Source organism: Hemibagrus wyckioides, linkage group LG12 (assembly GCF_019097595.1).
Source record: "Hemibagrus wyckioides isolate EC202008001 linkage group LG12, SWU_Hwy_1.0, whole genome shotgun sequence".
NCBI classification, from domain to species: domain Eukaryota; kingdom Metazoa; phylum Chordata; class Actinopteri; order Siluriformes; family Bagridae; genus Hemibagrus; species Hemibagrus wyckioides.
In genome coordinates, this window is record NC_080721.1 from 11,628,823 (window position 1) to 11,649,827 (window position 21,005).

The following is a 21,005-nucleotide window of genomic DNA, read 5'->3' on the forward strand; positions in this document are numbered from 1 at the left end:
GTTTCTCCGCTGGTCCATGTCTCAGGCCGTGAAGTCTCGCACAGGTCCGGGTGAATATCTGCGGAACGCACTGTGGCACACTGGCAACACACACGGAGAAGTGACACTGCTCTGGAAGGATCCCAGGAACGTGGGATGGAGCGATAAAACGTCGTACCGCTGGAGCCTGAGTCATCGGCCGCAGGTCGGATACATCAGGTAGGAATCCAGTCCAAGTCTGATCAACAAAACAAATAAAAGAAAGTCCACAAAACAAGTCTAACAAACAAATAAAATAAACAAACAAATAAAACAAACAATTCTTACAAACAAACAAAATAAACAAGTCCAATAAACAAATTAAACAAACAAGTCCAACAAACAAAACAAATAAAATATGAATCCAATAAACAATGCAACCAATACAAACAAACAAAATAAACAAGCTCAAAAACAAGTCTTAAAATTAAAATTAAACAAACAAGTCCAATAAACAAATAAAATAAAAAATAATCCAATAAACAAATTAAATAAACAAATCAAATTACAATGAAATAGAAACAAGTTCAATAAACAAATGAAATAAACAAGTCTTAAAAACAAACAAAATAAACAAATCCAATAAACAAAACAAATTTAAAAAATCCAATAAACAAATTAAATAAACAAATTAAATAAACAAATCAAATTACAAATCAAATAGAAACAAGTGCAACAAATAAACAAAATGAAATATTAATCCAATAAACAATACAACCAATACAAACAAACAAAATAAACAAGCCCAATAAACAAATCAATATGACCAAACAAATAATATGTACCTGCCCGTTAGATTGGGGATGATAGCTGGATGTGAGACTTATGTCGATTCCCAGCCTACTGCAGAAGGCCCGCCATACCCATGAACTGAATTGCATTCCCTGGTCAGACACAATATCCTCTGGTAATCCAAAGTTTCGGAACACATGATCAAAGATCACCTTAGCTGTTTCCATCGCTGTGGGAAGACCCTTGAGGGGAATTAGCTTACATGCTTTGGAGAAACAGTCTGTGATAACAATGACGGTGGTAAACCCTCTAGACTCCGGGAGGTTGGTCATAAAGTCCACTGAGATGTGGGACCTAGGACGTTGAGGAATAGGCAATGGCTGTAGTAGACCCTTTGGTAACTGTCGACTTGAGCAAACTTGAGAGCATGTGTCATAGGATTCCACGTATGCTTGGATGTCTCGAAGGCTCGATGGCCACCAGAATCGTTGTCTCACTAGCTGGGCCATACGCTGAATGCCAGGGTGGCCAGAACTGGGGGATTCATGCATCCATTGTATGACCTGATGGCGGAACGATGTGGGGACATACAGCTTGGAAGGAGGATACACGGCTGGAGGAGGATCTTGTGCGTGAGCGCGTTGGATCTCATCTACCAGGTTCCATTGGATCGCGGCCAGGATAAGGGTGGATGGAAGAATAGGTTCTGGGTGAATAATTACATTTTGGATTTCTTTTTGCCTGGAGAGAGCATCAGCTTTACCATTCTTAGACCCTGGACAATAGATGACTGTGAACTGGAACCTGGAGAAGCCCACCTAGCTTGGCGCAGATTCAGTTGCTTAGCCCCTCGAAGATATTCTAGGTTTTGTTTGGTTCGGACCACTCCGTGACGGCTTTGACTTTGGCTAAATCCATTTCCATACCCGAGGGTAAAAGCACATACCCCAGAAAGGTGATGGTCCGCTGGTAGTACTCACACTTTTCAAGTTTGACGATGGTTCTGTTGGTTCTTTGCAACACAGTACGATCATGCTGAACATGGGTTTCGAGGGAGTCAGAATAGATTAAGATGTTGTCAATTTAGGCGATGACGTAGCGATTGAGCACATCACGGAATATCTCATTAATGAGAGACTGAAATGCTGCTGGGGCATTTGTTAATCCGTACAGCATGACCAGGTACTGATAATGTCCATTACTGCTGTGAAAAGCCGTTTTCCACTCATCCCCCTCCTTGTTCCTGACCAGATTGTAAGCACTCCTTAGATCTAACTTAGTAAATATCTTGGCTCCTCGTAGTTGTTCTAAGGCTGCCGGAACCAGCGGTAAAGGATATGGGTAGCGAACCATCATGGCATCAAGGCCCCTATAGTCAATACATGGGCGGAGACCGCCATTCTTCTTTTCAATGAAGAAGAAGCCCGCGGCTGCTGGTGAGGTGGAGGGACGGATATAACCCGCAGTGAGAGCTTCCTCGACATATTCCTCCATAGCTCGACTCTCCAGTAAAGATAGCGGGTTCACTCAAGAGCCGGCTCTTGAGTGGCATAGCATTGGGTATAAGATCGATAGCACAGTCCCAGGGGCAGTGAGGTGAAAGATGGGTGGCCCTCTCCTTACTGAACACCTCCATTAAATCTTGGTATTCCCTGGGCAGAAGGGTGGTCTCAGCGGCTATGGGGCTGGTGGTGAGGCATGGTCGTAGTGTCAGACTGTGAAAGCAGGATTGGATGCATTGTGGAGACCAGCTCTTGAGCTCCCCCTCTCTCCAGGAGATCACTGGGTCATGACGCTGGAGCCACAGGAGGCCCAAGATAACAGGGTTGGTGGGAGATGATATGAGGTAAAAGGTGAGTCATTCGTGATGAAATAGTTCAATCTGCAATTCCAGGGGTTGGGTTTGGTGAGTGAGATATCCCTCTCCTATGGGTTGATCGTTAACGGCTGTCACTGCGTTGGGGTGCAGAGTATGGTGGGGTTTCAGCTTCTTAACTAATGCTTGATCGATGAGGTTGACGGCCGCCCCGGAATCTAAGAGCGCTGAGATAGGAACAACATCAGGAACATGGCATAGCATAGCTGGTAGGGTTACTCGAAATATAGGCTTATTCGTGCTCACCTGTGATTTGGAGGAAAGTTTAGGGCATTGGTTCACCTGATGGCCGGGTTGTTCGCAGTAGTAGCAGAGTCTTTGTTGAGTGCGTCACTGGCTCTCCTCCTCCGAAACTCTGGTTCTGCCAAGCTCGCAGCTGCTCTCTCGCAGGTATTCACATGGTGACTTGGTGAATACCAAGTTCGTGGATTACGCTTGAGTTGACGCCTAAGGTTATCCAGACGAATCGCTGTGGTGATAAACTGAGAGAGAGTCATATCGTCATCCCTGCACGCCGTGTCTGCTGCCGATAGAGGCGGATGGCTAGCATTCTGTAGCGCAGCCACTTGCTGTTCATAAGCCCAAATGATTGCGCCTTGACTAACAATGATGGCTTGTAAATCCGCTGGATTCGTAGGCGGCATAGTATCCTGTAAGGAATTGCCGGAGGCAGAAGTGTTGGAATCCATTCGCAGATTTAATGAAGCAAACACAGCAGGCAAAAACGTAGTCAAACAACGTAGCAAAGAGGTCAAAACCAGGAAATCAGAAAGCAGAGACAAATCCAAATCGTAAGGCAAAATTCATAAGAATGAGGTCACAAAAACTAGGTCAAAACACAGTAATATCAAGGCACTGAACAGTAAGGCTTTGTATGAACTCTAAGGAACGATACTACGCGTAGAATGAAGTGAATGAGTCTCTTTTATGTGTGTGGGAACCAGAAATGAGTGATTAGAATTTGAGAGAGGGCTCCCTCCAGTGTTCAGTCTCTCTGCGTGACGTGACATAATAACGCCAATAAACTAACAAAAACAAACAAATCAATACAAACCCATCAAATAACTAAATCCAGAAAACAAAAAAAAAATCATAAATCTACTAAACAAATTAATAAACAATTCAAATGAACAAATAACCAAATAAACAAAATAATAAATAAATGAATTAAATAAAAACAAGTCCAATAAACAAATAAAATAAACAAATCCAATAAGAAAGTCTGATAAATAAATCATATCATCAAAATAAAGAAAAAAGCTCCAGCAGGTATGTCCATTGAGATGTGATTCAGGTTCGTCTCTGATCTGTGCTGGTTTTGGCGTTTGAGAGAGATTTATACAGAGATGAAACTGTCCTGTGGCTGACTGTGTGTCTGATGGTCTGTTGGTCTGATGGTCTAATCTGCACATCCTGATGATGTCCTTGAATTCAGAGGCAGCAGGTCGGTCCAGGTCTGTAAGTCCAGTCTAAAAGTTGAGCTGGGAAACTCACTCAGGAGCTTGAGGACTTCCAATTTATTCCTCGGAGTGAGATCAAGCTTACTTTATATAATCCAGCTGTTTGTCTAGAAGTTAGGCTGATCAAGTTTTATTAAACCATGTTAGAAAGATCCAGGCGCATGACTGTGTGTGTGTGTGTGTGTGTGTGTTTTCAGAGTGCGTCTGTATGAAGGCACTGCTCTAGTCGCTGACTCCGGTGTGGTGATTGACACATCGATGAAAGGAGGACGTCTGGGTGTTTTCTGCTTCTCACAGGAGAACATTATCTGGTCCAATCTGGGCTATCGGTGTAACGGTGAGTTCCTCAAACTGACGCTTCTCAGGATTATAGCATTAAAACATCCTTGTTTATAGAATAACTAGCATGAAGCTTAGTGCAAGATGGAGCTAATGTAGAGAACAAGGAAGCTTATGAGCTCCTACTCCTCCCACTCCTTTATGAAAAAGATTGGATCTCTACAGAACCTAGAATTGTTCCATGACTCGGATCAGTACAAATTATCTTCAAAACATCTGACAACAGTTTTTTCCATAGAGACAAAGAGGCCCTCCAAAAGTAATGGCACCCCAATGATTTCACCTTATTGGCAACTTTGAAGAGTTTTCGATATAAAAGGTTCATCGCTCTTCAAGCTCTTCACCACACGGTTCTATAGAGAATCCAGAGAAACCCCAACAAAAGGACCTCACAGGTCTAAGAACAGCCGTAGCTGCATCTCGAAGCTGAGATACTTTTCTTTGCCATGTACTTTGGTGTCACTTCATGCTAGTGTTTTTCTTAATGCGGTCATAATGAGGCAAATTCAGCTAATACATTGTGTGTGTGTGTGTGTGTTCTCATCAGATACAATCCCAGATGATTTTTACCTCCACCACAAACAGATGAACCTCAGGACAGGAGCGTAGACGAGCCCACGACTTTAATCACACAACCGGAAGTTACCACAGACTCCAGTGTGTGTGTGTGTGTGTGTGTGTGTGTGTGAGAGAGCGAGAGAGAGAGAGAGAGAGTTCCTGTTTTTGTGTGTCTAGCCAGTGTTGTTTTTTTCTGAACAAAGATAAGAAGTGGCAAAACATTTTCATTTTCTTTTCTTTGCTATTTGACTCGTCCTCATGCTCAAGTTAGTTTCTAATGAATTAATTAAATATTTTAGAATTGAATTAGAAATGTTTCATAAGGTGTAACGTCAGTGCCAGTGCTTTAGAATAATCCAGCGTAGAGCTTCTTCATTTCTACAGCTGGATATTTAACAGAAATGTATTGATTGATTCAACCAACACTTCAGTGTTAATTATTATTATTATTATTATTATTATTATTATTATTATTATATATTTTATTATTATTATTATTATTATTATTATTATTATTATTATTTTATTTGTATTATTATTATTATGGTGCTAATTCTGATTTCTACTCAGTATGTGTGTGTGTGTGTGTGTGTACTGTATCTATTACTGTAACTAACACAGTATACTCTCATGTCCTGGATTTGTTTAAATGTAATTAACAACAGTTTATAAATAAACATTTTAAAATGCTATTAATGCTTGTTACACTGTTACATGCTGTTATAGGAAAGTAATCCATTTTTAAAAAATTGAAAGAGAACTTTTTGCTTCAGTCTCGGCAGATTCTTGACTTGACCCTAATCAGGAGAGGTCATTTATTCGACTTATTTATTAAAACTGATGTGATTTAAACTGAAATGTGCAAAAAAAAAAAAGTGTGTGAATGCTGACGGATGTGGGAGTTTGTACACGCGCAAACACACACACACACACACACAGAGATAAAGGTGTGAAGGAGGGAGGATGTTAATGGTCATTTCAACATGACGTGGAAACTCTTTCTCTTTTGCCTGTTTGCTGTTCAGCGTAAGTAAAATACAATAGAATTAATTATTGTTTATTTGTTTAATACCAGTTTGTTTATTTAAGAAGAAAGTTCAGTGCGACGAGATTAAAAAAAAAAAAGTAATTACAAAATTCTAAAAATAATACTGAACAGTTTTAGCCTTTTTAATCCTGCACTGAAAAACTCTTAATCTTAGTGCTACTTAATTTTTAATAAATAAATTAATTAATTAATTAATCACTCTTCAGGATTGAATTTTAATAATCATTCAACTTCAAGTAACAATAATTTGTTATTTTTGTTTTTGTTATTTTTGTTTGTAAATTTATTTATTTATTTAATTTATATTACATTTACATAAAAATAGGCCATTCGTACAGTACAATATACCAAATATATATATATATATATATATATATATATATATATATATATATATATATATATATGTATATGAATGGCCTATTTTTATGTAAATGTAATATAAATTAAATAAATAAATAAATATATATTCTTTATTTATTAATAATAATAGTCAACATTAAGTTATATTATAATAGTTTGGATTAATATTCTGTTATATTATGCAAAGGCTTTTAATTGTTATACTGTGATATTAAATAAATACATCGTTCTGGATAAGGGCATATGGCACATATTGGCTCATAAATCAAAATGTAGATAAATTATTGCTATTAATGTTCTTTCATATTGTACAAATGCATTATTTTTTTATATTAAATAAATGAAGCAAATTACAGTGTGGTGTGAGAGTAAAGTTATGCTGAATGACTAAAGTCTCTCTCTCTCTCTGAATGATGGATTTTTTTTTGTCTAAAATAGAGTTTCAACATGTGTTTAATCTGCATCACTGACTAAGCATTAAATATAAAGTTTATTTAATTTTTACTTTGAATTAGTGTGTTTAATTAATATGACACGATATTTGATTAAGTACCGGTTTTTCAGAAACACACACACTTCTCCACCATGTGGATTTCATCAGAAGGTTGAAAAACCACAGTGAGCGGAAGCTGACTGGTGTGTTCTTCCTAAGGGGCAGGGCAACTTCTGCAGTCTTTTACAGAAAGGTGACTGAGGCTCTTCACCTTTTCATCTGGAGATAAGAGAGCTGGAGAGCTTCAGCATGGCGGCTCCTCTGCTGCTCCTCTGCTGGGTTTGTACTCTGAGAAGTAAGTGTTACGTCTGTTCTCCTCCCTCCATTTAAAACTTTTAGAAATTCTTCATGATGTAAAAATGAATTAAACACAGACACGGTCAATTCTATAATGTAAATTGGTCTGATTTACATTTTATATTTTTAAATCTTTTAAATATTGGCCTGTAAAATTATAGCGATGTTTACATTTAAATACAAATTTCTTTAACATTGATAAGTAACTTCTTCATGAATATAAACTCAGTAAACTGCAGATGTTTAAAGTCACTAAGTACTGAAGTTAGTGTTTCTTTTCTTGTAGCCTCTCTCTCGTTCTTGATGTTTCAGTCCCCCGACTTCATCAGTGCCTCCATCGGCGAGTCTTTTCATCTAAAATGCACTCGTGATCTGCCGATGGAGTATTGTTACAACTCAATATCCTGGTATAAAGTGAACCTGAGAAATGGAAAACTGGGTGAAGTCCGTCTACAAATTTTAGACCAGCTAGAAGATGATAAAAGAACATGTACCAAGACAATCAATAATGCCCAAGTTCAAGACTCAGGCCTTTACTACTGCACATCTGCACATGATAAAATGCTTTTTATTGGAAATGGAACCAGAGTCGTCGTGACAGGTGAGTTTCATTTAATGTCATTAAATAATACAATCTGGTGCTGGATTAAATTCAGACTCATATATAAAAATAGCTTAAACTTGACATATTAGCAAAACAACATAGACACACACAAAAAAAATTGACTAGCTACTAAACTTGCCTCAGATTAATTAATTAATTATAATTTTTTATGATTTTATTCAGAAATGGACAAAAAGGATTACAAATAAAAATAAGAACTATAATGATAACCTTTATTATTATTATTATTATTATTATCATCTACCTGTTAATATCAGGTTTTGTATTGTGTGTGTGTGTGTGTGTGTATATGTGTGTGTTGTAGACACAGGTCCGTTAAATCTGTCTGTGGTTGTGTACACCCCGGTGGTGGAGGAGGTGGAGGAGGACGATCCCTCTGTTCTCCTGCAGTGTGTGGTGATGGACACTGTTCCCTCTCAGGTCAGAGTTTGGTGGTTGGTCGATGATGAAGAGCGGACAGGATGGACAGAATCAGGCTGGACAGGATACGACAATTCAGCCTCAGAATACACTCGAGCTCAGATCAGGATTACTGCAGAGGAATGGAGCGAAGCGACCATCGAGTGTGTCGTGAATTATAAAAACCAGACCGTGTCCCGAACTGTGCCACGACCAAGTAAGCAAACTTTAACGTTTTAATGATCATCAGTGGCTTGGGTCCCTGGAGAACATGTAAGAGTAGAAAATTATACAAGCATCTTTCCATTCCATATATCAATAGTAAGTTGAGAAAAAAAGACTAAAATCTAAGTTATGGTACATATTATATTATTTGTACTTTGTAATAAAGATTTTTCGCTATTATTATAAACATGCAGTTTAGCACCATTTCTGTGTCATACGTATAAACCAATCACAATATGTTTCAGAAAATCACCTGTTCAGGTCACATCCATCATCAACATTATAGAGTATATTATACATTTCTGTAGACAATCAGTGACACTGTGTCATTAATAGCAGGTCATTCGGATTTGTGCATGTGGATGCTGTTTGGAGGCTGCGGTGTCGTCGTCTTCACCATCGCCGTGCTGATCACCGTGGTTCTGTGTTTACGTAAAGGTGGATCTAAATGACAAATCTTTATTATTCAGAACAATGAATAAAGAAATTTGAGGCCACAGGTTACAGAAGTTCCGGCTTGTTTATATATGGTTGAAAAAAAAATATTATTTTAAAAAATAATTTTTTATGATATTTTAACATTTTAGAAACATTTCAAAACAAAACCACAATGAAATATTTGGTAAATGTTTTTAGAAACTAATTTTGTTACCTGTGGAGACAAAAACAGTTTAGTTATAATCTTTCTCTAGTTTTTTTTTTTTTATTATTATTTTATGCATCTCATCATTAGGACATCATTAACAGGAGTGTAAGAGCAGGAAAGGAACTGATCAGTGTTCTCACCTACATGTTTCCACAGAAAAACAAAACACACACACGATGATTACAGAGAAAGATTCTACCATAACGGTGAGAACATCCAGACCACACATTTCCCACACTATTAAACATCCACTTCCTTTACACAGCATGTTAAAGTTACTAATATGTATGTTTTCTTGTAGGAAGTTGAATATTCCTGAATATTGAATATTCCTGTTGGAACCCTGACAGCGTTAATCAGCTACTAGCGATAGTTAGCCAAAACAAAGCAATAAATAAGAATCTGAATACTATTTAAAAGCCATTTTGGTCATTCATATTAAATTATAGCTGTAAAGTAACACTTAAAAGTAATATTTTGTTTAATATTAAGTGTTTAAATTAATGATTATCTCAGTCATGTATATCATATGCCTTTATTCCTTCTGGTTTAATTTAATAAAAATAAAAATACTTTTTTTAAAAAACTCATAATAAATAAGCCCAAATAATATGCTATCAAAAAGAGGGGAAATTTATATTAATGGGATTTATATATATATATATATATATATATATATATATATATATATATATATATATATATATATATATATATATATATATAATTATCATACAATCAGGTTGTGTATAGTGGAAACCCAGATTATTTCCATTTATAAATGAAGAACTGAGACAACTTATATGAATTAAATTTATGAATGAGAAGCTAATGCAAATAAATGTACACTATATGTGTTTGTTTGTTTATTTTTTCACTGGTTCCAGACATTTTCATGTAGCTATAAGTCTTCTCTGAGCTTCAAGTCCTAATTTTCTCGATTTTGACCAGATAAACTCATAATAAAGGCAAAATAAATATCCGCTAGTTAGCTGTCTTGCTAACGCTAGCAGGCTCGCTTGCGGTTGCTGTGTGCGCGTGTGAAGTGAATCATTTGCGATATGTGGAATCGACTCCGAAGCTTTGGCTTTGACTCTGAGTGTTCAATGCCTGCAGTCAATGAATCGACTCATTATGGGATCCACTTTGATATACATGTGAGAGTACAGGGAAGCTAGATCATTTTGTCCATTAAATAATTTTAATTTAATTGTCATGATGCAACAAGAACATCGACATGTTACTCACATGAAAACACAAGAATTGTCACAAAGCCGGCAGTGTAGAGTGATATATAGAGTTTCCACGCAGTTGTCGTTTCTATGGTAACGGGCGCCGCCATTTTTTAATGACAGTATGGTGCATAACACAGTCCAAACTAATCAACCAAATTCATTACCAAATGTTTTTATTATCACATTTTAACACATTTTTTCTATTACTTCTTGTAGTCAAAATAATAAATTAATACTTTCAGACATTTAGACACAAATCCTTAAACATTTTATGTCCTTAAACTTAAAAGTAGAGAGACGGAAAAGCCATTTTTAGTCACAGAAAGTGTTTAGACATTTATATCCATTAAAGAAATATTCAGTGGCTTCACAATGGAAATGACAAAAGCTAAAGGATTAAAAACCATAAATAAGAAATATTCTGTGTACATGCTCCTCTAAATGATTTAATCTGTTTGTATCCAGCTTGATAAATGAGGACATTCATCTGACTAAATCCTTCATATTGGAGCTTTTCAGAGAAAGCTGTGTTTCTGGAACATGAAATTTAACAGCAGAATATTTTAATATACAATTATTTTAACTGGTTTAGGTTTTTTTTTTTGATCTTCACCAAATAAAAGGTGCTTAGGTGAGGCAAAGATTAATCTGGTGATACAAATCATAACATTAAAATCACAAAGACTTGTCCTCAAGTGGTTGATACGATGGTTACTGTATTTCCTTTGCTTTTGTAGTTGCTTTGCTTTTGTGTGGAACACGGCTCAGGATTTTAAAACTGCTACCTTCCTACATACTCATAGACATTTGTACTCCATGGTCAGTGTGTATATATGGTTCAGCAGTAAAGGATTTGTTTAAAGGACACTCTTAATTGTGGTGTATTGTTGTGCAGTATTGAGCAGCAGCTCTATCCTGCCCTCTGCTGGACAAACATCATTTCTACATCAACTTCACTCGTGTCTGTGTGGTTATTGACTTTAAATAAATGTTTAGTACTGTAATCGTCAGGTTGTAGTCAGTGTTTGCTTCATAAATGTTTGTTAGAACCATATCATCGTATTGTAGTCAGCGTTGTATGATATTATATGATTAAAACAATTCAGGCATTATTTTGGGATGTTAACAGAAAGCTTAAAAAGCTTCACATTTCTCAGTTTATAAAATAGTTTAAGTTAACTCATATAAAGTCATATAAAGTCTTTATGAGTAAATATAAAGTATTATATAAAAGCCACTAAAACACTGTCTCTAACAATCTGCCGTCTCTAATAAAACAAATACATATAAATAACTGTTTCATAATTGCTGCATGTGTTTCTTCCCCAAACTGTTACCATAACGTTTAATGCACACATTTGTCTGGAATTTATTTTTTATGTCATAGTTTTACAATTCCCTAAGAACTAAGATTCCCAAGCACTGTTCCAGCATGACAAAGCCCCTGGGCACAACACAAAGCAAGCTCCATGAAGACATGGTGTCGGGGTTGAAGTAGAAGAACTGGAGTGTCCTGCACTGAGCCCTGACTCTGATTCAACCCCACTGAACCCCTTTGGGATGAACTGGAACTAGGGTCTCATCAACATCCCAACATTAGAGTCTGATCTCACTAATGCTAATGTGAATGAATGAATGAATGAATGAATGAATGAATACAAATCCAAAACCTCACTCCAACATTTAGTGGAAAGCCTTCAGAAAAGAAAAGAGTGGAGCTGATTATAACAGTGAATAAATCTGAAATGGGGCATTCAACAAGCATACATGATGGTCAGGGGTGCACAAACTTTTGGCCATATGGTTTAATTAGATCAGTGAATATATCAAAACCTTATTTAATGCTTCTGTTTAAAGTCCACATCAACACTTTATTATACAATAATTACTTATTAATTATAACTATTATTAATGAATTAATTACTCTTCATTGAATTTTAATAATCAGCTTTTGTTAATCATTAATAAATTATTGATAGAATATTGTACCTTGTGCTCCCCCCCCCTTCACCACCAGAGGGAACCCTCGCCCAAATCTGACACCTCCAGGTCACTCAGTTCACTAAATATGTTTTAGCCATTTAGGCGGCCAGTCAATAGTTGGCGCTGAGGCACCGCCCCCTTAAAGAAAACTGCTACTTTAACACGTTCACAATAATTATATATTTTAATAACAAAATAAAATCATTTAGTTGCACTATTCCACTGTTAGTCATTTATTTAAAATAAAAAAATAAAAACTGTATTTCTTTAATATACATTTATGTGTGTGTGTGTGTGTGTGTGTGTGTGTGTGCCCGCGTGTGTTAGCATGAGGCGCCGGACAAACGAGTTTTTATGTAGGTCCATAAACTTTTGAAAAGCATGTGACTTGAGCCTGAGCTATGATTGGCTTGTTTCACATTGTTCTTGGGCCTGCCCACTTTTGTTGTTTGTGAATCAATATTGTTTTTATATATTTGGCCTCATGTGATTGGACCATTCTCAACGAGTCTCATTACCGCTCTGCAGATTGCCAGTTAATGGGCGGGTACCGATTAATGTGGAAACAACCTAAATATCTTGAGATGAAAGAAAATTCGGTTATATCTTTACAAAAATACCCTTTCACAAGGCGTTCGGATGATGAAAAGAAAAGAATGAAAGAGCTTGGACCAGTTCGACCCAATTTGCAAATTCCGCAGTAGTCACGTGATGACAGTCGAGGTTACACTCTGTGCTTTTCCACCTCTTCTTATTGCATGCATTGGCCATACTGTCAGTGGAAAAGAGACTGGTGACTGAGATGACTGACTTTAACCGGAAGGTCACTGAGAAATGTGAGCAAAGAAAGGAGAAAGGAGAGCCTTCATTACCTTCATTACTTCATTACTGATAATAAACCCACTCTGAACTCAGATTCACTGATTCATAGTACATTTATTGCATTCTTTAACAGTTGACTTAAACAGTAACATTATGAATATTTTATCTTAGCAGGATGGTACCCCGATGTTAGGCTGATGTTAATGTTCAGTCTGGAGCACAACGCTTTCTACACATGGGATGTGTCTTCACTCCCCTGTTGGATACAATGTCCTCAGGGAGCCCATACACCCAAAACATGTGATGGAACATAGCAGTAGCTGTCTCCATGGCTGTGGGCATACCCTGGAGCGGTATCAGTCGATCAATTGATGATGACGAGAATTGTGGTGTACCCTTGGGTGTTTGGCAGGTCCGTAATAAAATCAATAGGTAGGTGAGACCAAGGACATTGGGGCATTGGTAGGGATTCTAGGAGGCCAGCTGGGAGTTGGCATGGGGTCCTTGACTGGGTGCAGACTCGGAATAACTTGACAAAGTTCTCTACGTCAATGGTAAGCGTAGGCCACCAGAAAGCATTCTGAACCAAAGTAGTAGTGCATTTTATTCCTGGACCGCTGGAGCTAGGTGAATTGTGAACCCACTGAATGGCTCTGGGAAGTAGGGCTTAGCGAACATATTACTTGGTCAGGGGACACTCGGTGGTTCATCTTTTTGAGCTCATTGTATTTCTTACATCAAGTCCCAGCGAACAGGGGTGATGATGAGGGAAGGTGGTAATATGAGCTCAGGATTGGAGGCGAGGCTGGAGGGGTCATGTCATCGAAGCAATGCGTCAGCCTTGCTATTTTTGTACCTGGTCAGTATACAATTGTAAAATTAAACCTTATGAAGAAAAAGGCCCATCTGGCTTGGTACAGGTTGAGTCTCTTGGACGCTTTGAGGTATTCTAGATTTTTGTGATCTGTAACCACTTGAAACACACAGCATGCCCCTTCATGCCAATGCCTCCATTCTTCCAGAGTGGCTTTAACTGACAGCAACTTTCCTACATCATTGTTGACTTCCTCTAGGGGCACACCATGGTGCTGGGATAGAATGGCCCCAATCCCACAGATGGACGCATCTACCTTTACAATGAATGGGAGGTCACGGTGCGGGTGTTTTGAGGATCTCTTGAGATTCGGGTTCAGGGTTGCTATATTTGGGCTTTGGCGTGGTCTTGGTCTAAATTACTGTGATCATCATTACTGCTCTTTCCAGGTAAGAGATTTACAAATAAGCCATGATGCTGGAGAGAAATAAACACCAGTACTGCACAGATTAATGAACAGGTGCATGTTTACACTCCCAGGAGACAATCAGAGGACACACAAAGGATATGATGATCTTCACTTCTTGCTATTTTGAAACGCTGCTTCAAACCAGGAGTCTTGCTGCTTATATTTTGTTTCTAAAATGTCCAGGAATTAGTTGTTATAAGCATTGCTGCACAAGGATAAAAAGTAATCATAGTGTCACCAAACTTGTTATTTATACAGTTATTATTGTTCTGCTTCATTTATAACCTTAGCACTTGAGCATCACACAGTAATATTAGTAAAATATTAATATACTTCCCATCATTAAAACAATGCAATACAAGAATAACCAATGACAACAGTGCAGCAAAAACAACAACACTAAGTCACTTTCTTTGGTGGACTTGCAGCTAGTTCAGTAAAGCTAGTGCAGCTAGTTCAGTATTCAGTAAAGTAGTGCAGAGAGTTAAAGCAAGGATGTGTGATGCCCCTGCAAATGCCAGCTCCACTCACCTGAGGTCATGTGGTTAGAACAAGACGAGCTGCAAAACACAGCATCAAAGCAGAATGTCAGAAAAAAAATTAACCTAGTACCTTAAAGAGTTCTTACTTGGTTCCCCTGTGGGAAACTTGAAAATTGAAACTACAACCACTGTGTTTCGGTTTTCACCATTAAACAGCTAAAGAACTGAGTTGAAGGTCCTACATTCTTAAAAGAAATGTTTCTGTACAGAATATTAAGTGGTTCTTTAACTCACTTCATAGATTTATTAAAGAAAAAACAAGAAGATTTATTGAAGACATTTTTTTTATTGAATCCAAATAAGGTGGGTCTTTTTAAAATCATTTAGAGGTTCTTTATTATTATTATTATTATTATTATTATTATTATTATTATATACAAATTTTGCATATTTTCACAAATGTAATCAACGCTGTGATATTTTCTAAACATCTGGCAGTGTTATCTACATAAAGAAAAAACTCTGAAAGTAATGGCACCCTGATGATTTCACCTTACCTGTTCTTTGAATTATAGAACTGTTTTCATTGAAATGTTTAATCGCTCCTCGCATAGAGCTCCATAGAACCATATTTTGGGGGAAAGGATCTATACAGAACCCAAAGGAACCTCTTTAGTTTAAGACACCTCATACTTCTTTACAATGTGGATTTCATCAGATGGTTGAAAAACCACAGTGTGCTGAAACTGAGGGTGTAAGAAGATCTGATTCCCATGTGGTTAGAACAAAGCAAGCTACAAAACTCAGCGCCAGAGCTATATATATATGGTGTTACACAATGGACTTTAACAGTATTTAAAACTGAAAGGGGCAGGGCAACTTCTGCAGTCTTTTACAGAAAGGTGACTGAGGCTCTTCACCTTTTCATCTGGAGATAAGAGAGCTGGAGAACTTCAGCATGGCGGCTCCTCTGCTGGGTTTGTACTCTGAGAAGTAAGTGTTACGTCTGTTCTCCTCCCTCCATTTAAAACTTTTAGAAATTCTTCATGATGTAAAAATGAATTAAACACAGACACAGTCAATTCTATAATGTAAGTTTTTATATTTTTAAATCTTTTAAATGTTGGCATAAATTATCATCAAAATTTATGGTCATGTTTACATTTAAATGTAAATTTCTTTCACATTGTTTATCTATGAACTCCGTAAATTGCAGATGTTTAAACTCATTCACTAATTACTAAGAAGCTAATGTTTCTTTTCTTGTAGCTTCTCTTTCTTCTGTGATAATTCAGTCCCCCGACTTCATCACTGCCTCCGTCGGCGAGTCTTTTAAACTAAAATGCACTTATCATCTGCCGATGTTCTATTGTGGCTACTCAGTATCCTGGTATAAAGTGAACCTTAGAAATGGAAAACTGGGTGAAGTTAGTGTACATAATGAAGACCAGCTAGATGATGATAAAAAAACATGTACCAGGACAATCTTTAATGCCCAAGTTCAAGACTCAGGCCTTTACTACTGCGCATCTGCACATGATAAAATGATTTTTATTGGAAATGGAACCAGAGTCGTCGTGACAGGTGAGTTTCATTTAATGTCATTAAATAATAAAATCTGGTGCTGGACTCATATATAAAAATAGCTTAAACTTGACATATTAGCAAAACAACACTAGCCATTAACACTTGCCTTGGATTAATTCAAATGAATTATATTTTTTTATGATTTTATTCACCCATAAACACAGGTCCGTTAAATCTGTCTGTGGTTGTGTACACCCCGGTGGTGGAGGAGGACGATCCCTCTGTTCTCCTGCAGTGTGTGGTGATGGACACTGTTCCCTCTCAGGTCAGAGTTTGGTGGTTGGTCGATGATGAAGAGCGCACAGGATGGACAGAATCAGGCTGGACAGGATACGACGATTCAGCCTCAGAATACACTCGAGCTCAGATCAGGATTACTGCAGAGGAATGGAGCGAAGCGACCATCGAGTGTGTCGTGAATTATAAAAACCAGACCGTGTCCCGAACTGTGCCACGACCAAGTAAGAAAACTTTTATAAAAAGTAAGCATCAGTAAGCATCTTTTATACATGAGTTTGTCCATTTCATATATCAGTAGTAAGTTGAGTAAAAAAAAGCTAAGTTATGGGACATAAATTATTTGAACTTAAATATTTACACTTTTGAAATTTTAATGATTAAAAAAAAACATTTTAATGATGAGGGGCTTCTTTGGTAATAAAGATTTTTCACTATTATTATAAACATGCAGTTTAGCACCATTTCTGTGTCATACGTATAAACCAATCACAATATGTTTCAGAAAATCACCTGTTCAGGTCACATCCATCATCAACATTATAGAGTATATTATACATTTCTGTAGACAATCAGTGACACTGTGTCATTAATAGCAGGTCATTTGTATTTAGATTCCTGCATGTGGATGCTGTATGGAGGCTGCGGTGTCGTCGTCTTCACCATCGCCGTGCTGATCACCGTGGTTCTGTGTTTACGTAAAGGTGGATCTAAATGACAAATCTTAATTATTCAGAACAATAAATGAAGAAATTTTAGGCCACAGGTTACAGAAGTTCCGTCTATGTAGGGTTTAAAAAGAAAAGTTAGGAGAGAATGTTGCCAGAAGGATTTTTGTAGCCTTTAAATAATGTTATAATAAGAACCAATAATATTATAATAAAATAATGTTATAATAAAAAATAAATAACATTATATTTTGAGTGAAAATAAAGTTAGTAGAATGAAATAAGAAACATTTTCATAACCTGTTTTTATGTTTTTAAATTTCCCTTTGGGGTGAATAAAGTATCTATCTATCTATCTATCTATCTATCTATCTATCTATCTATCTATCTATCTATCTATCTATCATAATAACAACATAAAAACTGGAGATGTTAATATTTTAGAAACATTTCAAAATGTCTATTTTGTCTTTGTTTAATTCACTGGTTCCACATATTGTTATGTATTTATATGTTTTCTCTGCATTTTCAGCCCTAATTTGTTCGATTTTGATCAGACAAATTCATAATAAAAGCAAAATAAATATCCGCTAGCTGGCTGTCTTGCTAACGCAAGCAGGCTTGTGCAGTGAATCATTTGCGATGTGTGGAATCGACTCCGAAGCTTTGTGTTTGACTCTGAGTGTTCAATGCCTGCAGTCAATGAATCGACTCATTATGGGATCCACTCCGAGAGTGATATAAAGAGTTTCCACACGGATGTTGTTTCTATGGTAACATGCGGCGCCATTTTTTTTTTTGCCAACGATTTAATGACAGTATGGTGCATAACACAGTCCAAACTAATCGATTACCTTAATTAATTCATTACCAAATGTTTTTATTATCACATTTTAACACATTTTTTCTATTACTTCTTGTAGTCAAAATAATAAATTAATACTTTCATCCATTTAGACACAAATCCTTAAACATTTTATGTCCTTAAACTTAAAAGTAGAGAGACGGAAAAGCCATTTTTAGTCACAGAAAGTGTTTAGACATTTATATCCATTAAAGAAATATTCAGTGGCTTCACAATGGAAATGACAAAAGCTAAAGGATTAAAAACCATAAATAAGAAATATTCTGTGTACATGCTCCTCTAAATGATTTAATCTGTTTGTATCCAGCTTGATAAATGAGGACATTCATCTGACTAAATCCTTCATATTGGAGCTTTTCAGAGAAAGCTGTGTTTCTGGAACATGAAATTTAACAGCAGAATATTTTAATATACAATTATTTTAACTGGTTATGTTTTTGTTGATATTCACCGAATCAAAGGTGCTTAGGTGAGGCAAAGATTAATCTGGTGATACAAATCATAACATTAAAATCACAAAGACTTGTCCTCAAGTGGTTGATACGATGGTTACTGTATTTCCTTTGCTTTTGTAGTTGCTTTGCTTTTGTGTGGAACACGGCTCAGGATTTTAAAACTGCTACCTTCCTACATACTCATAGACATTTGTACTCCATGGTCAGTGTGTATATATGGTTCAGCAGTAAAGGATTTGTTTAAAGGACACTCTTAATTGTGGTGTATTGTTGTGCAGTATTGAACAGCAGCTCTATCCTGCCCTCTGCTGGACAAACATCATTTCTACATCAACTTCACTCGTGTCTGTGTGGTTATTGACTTTAAATAAATGTTTAGTACTGTAATCGTCAGGTTGTAGTCAGTGTAGTATGTTAAATGATTTAAGAAATTAACCTTAATTTGTTTGTTTTGTTTTGCTTGTTTGTCTGAAAACTATTTGGGCTTCATTTTATGATTAACAGAAAGCTTAACATTTCTGTGTATGCAATAGTTTAAGTTAAATCCTGTGCTGTGAATAACTAAACATCATATAAAGGCTTTGTTAGAAACATTTCTTATTATTTAAAAGCCACTAAAACAGCTGTCTCTAACAATGTGCTGTCTCTAATAAAACAAATACATTTAAATAACTGTTTCTTTGTTGCTGCAAAACATGTGTAAGTACACAAAAGAGTGTGTACTTACAAACTGTTACCATAATGTTTAAAGCACACATTTGTCTGGAATTTATTTTTTATGTCGTAGTTTTACAATTTCCCTAAGAACTAAGATTCCCAAGCACTGTTCCAGCATGACAAAGCCCCTGGGCACAACACAAAGCAAGCTCCATGAAGACATGGTGTCAGGGTTGAAGTAGAAGAACTGGAGTGTCCTGCACTGAGACTCTGACTTTGACTCAACCCCACTGAACACCTCTGGGATGAACTGGAACTGGAGTCTCATCAACATCCCAACATTAGAGACTAATGCTCTATTATAATGGAGCTGATTATAACAGTGAAGAGGGAATAAATCTGAAATGGGGCATTCAACCAGCATACATGATGGTCAGTGAATACATCAAAATCTGCTTCTGTTTAAAGTCCACATCAACACTTAACTATATGTAAGGTTTTGGAAACCGTTCTTTATCCAACCAATCAATTCATTCAACTCCACAAGGACTGATAGAAAGAAAAAGTTACTAGTTAGGTATTCTAGTTAATTAACTTAATGGATAATGATTCGCTCATTAAGTGTCGCATGAAGCCGAATGATTCCCCAGTGTTTTAAATCCCTGTATTGTAAACGTAGCCAGTTTATTAGAAACCGAAAGCTTTATTATTTTCATAAGCGGCTTTAAGTAAAGAGTTCAGCTAGTGTATACACTTCTAATTCTATACAACACTCAGATCAGTGTTGTATAACTCAGTACTGCACACGGTGTAATGTAACTGAATCAGGCCAACAGATCGGATTTTGTTTTTCCCCTGTGAAGGATTAATCCCATAATGTCATGCTGCCATTTTTACTGCCTCTCAACACTGAATATTACAGAGGAACTGCCATCACACCTCCATTAGGAAACCCTACTTGTTCCACCACGGTCTTGTGTGTGTTGTGTGTGTGTGTGTGTGTGCGTGATTCCTATTCATCAGCTAACCTTTCAGTGACACCATTGCAAGCTGTGTGACAGACAGTGTTTTCCTGGTTGAAGCTGAAAACACCTCCATACATGGATGTGTTACAGGTTGCTATGTTTCTTTGCTGACCCCGAGCCGTGCATATGTATTCACCACCATGAACTTTTCATGACATGAACTAAATCGGACGTAAGTTGGACTTCATGTGATGAACCTACAGAAAATATTTATGTTCCTTTAATAGTGAAGTCCAGGAAAATGAATAGTATGCAAAATGACTAACAAATAATAATAATAACAACGATAATAATAATAATAACAAACCTTATACAAAAGTATTTACCCCCAGTTCAGGTTCTGAATCAGTTCTGGTGCAATCAGACACACAATTAATTAAAATGGCATCAACCACGGCATCGTCAGCTGCGACAGCAAGGAATTAGTGTCTATAATGAACTGAGAAACTACACTGAGAAACTACACTGACATGGGCACTTGATTGCTGTTGTAGAAAGGACATTAACTGGCTACAGTTACATTATTTACTGTCCAGTGTCACCCAAATAAGGATGAGGTTCCCTTCTGAGCCTGGTTCCTCTCAAGGTTTCTTCCTCAGATCATCACAGGGAGTTTTTCCTTGCCAC

General features: G+C 36.8%; 3 protein-coding genes across 4 annotated transcripts in view; all 3 read left to right on the forward strand.

The window, feature by feature from the left end:
* Positions 1 to 6,177, forward strand: part of thbs3b (thrombospondin 3b) — a 32,101-nt gene extending 25,924 nt beyond the window's left edge. Inside the window, exons 21-23 of one of the 2 annotated variants that reach the window (XM_058404306.1) lie at positions 26 to 198; positions 4,284 to 4,423; positions 4,973 to 6,176. In XM_058404306.1, the coding sequence (XP_058260289.1) occupies positions 26 to 198; positions 4,284 to 4,423; positions 4,973 to 5,034 (375 nt within the window). In that variant the 3' untranslated portion in view covers positions 5,035 to 6,176. Of the gene's footprint in view, positions 1 to 25; positions 199 to 4,283; positions 4,424 to 4,972 lie in introns of both variants that reach the window. The other variant, XM_058404307.1, reaches the window with a different exon arrangement.
* Positions 6,178 to 7,034: 857 nt separating this feature from the next.
* On the forward strand, positions 7,035 to 9,534 carry LOC131362913 (immunoglobulin kappa light chain-like). The gene is made up of 6 exons (XM_058405249.1): positions 7,035 to 7,182; positions 7,471 to 7,785; positions 8,114 to 8,425; positions 8,770 to 8,871; positions 9,236 to 9,285; positions 9,381 to 9,534. Exons 1-6 carry the CDS (start codon positions 7,137 to 7,139, stop codon positions 9,396 to 9,398), a joined length of 843 nt encoding a protein of 280 aa, XP_058261232.1. The 5' UTR covers positions 7,035 to 7,136; the 3' UTR covers positions 9,399 to 9,534.
* Positions 9,535 to 14,897: 5,363 nt separating this feature from the next.
* On the forward strand, positions 14,898 to 17,426 carry LOC131362452 (immunoglobulin kappa light chain-like). The gene is made up of 5 exons (XM_058404458.1): positions 14,898 to 14,946; positions 15,824 to 15,877; positions 16,154 to 16,468; positions 16,636 to 16,932; positions 17,305 to 17,426. Exons 1-5 carry the CDS (start codon positions 14,898 to 14,900, stop codon positions 17,424 to 17,426), a joined length of 837 nt encoding a protein of 278 aa, XP_058260441.1.
* Positions 17,427 to 21,005: the final 3,579 nt, after the last annotated feature.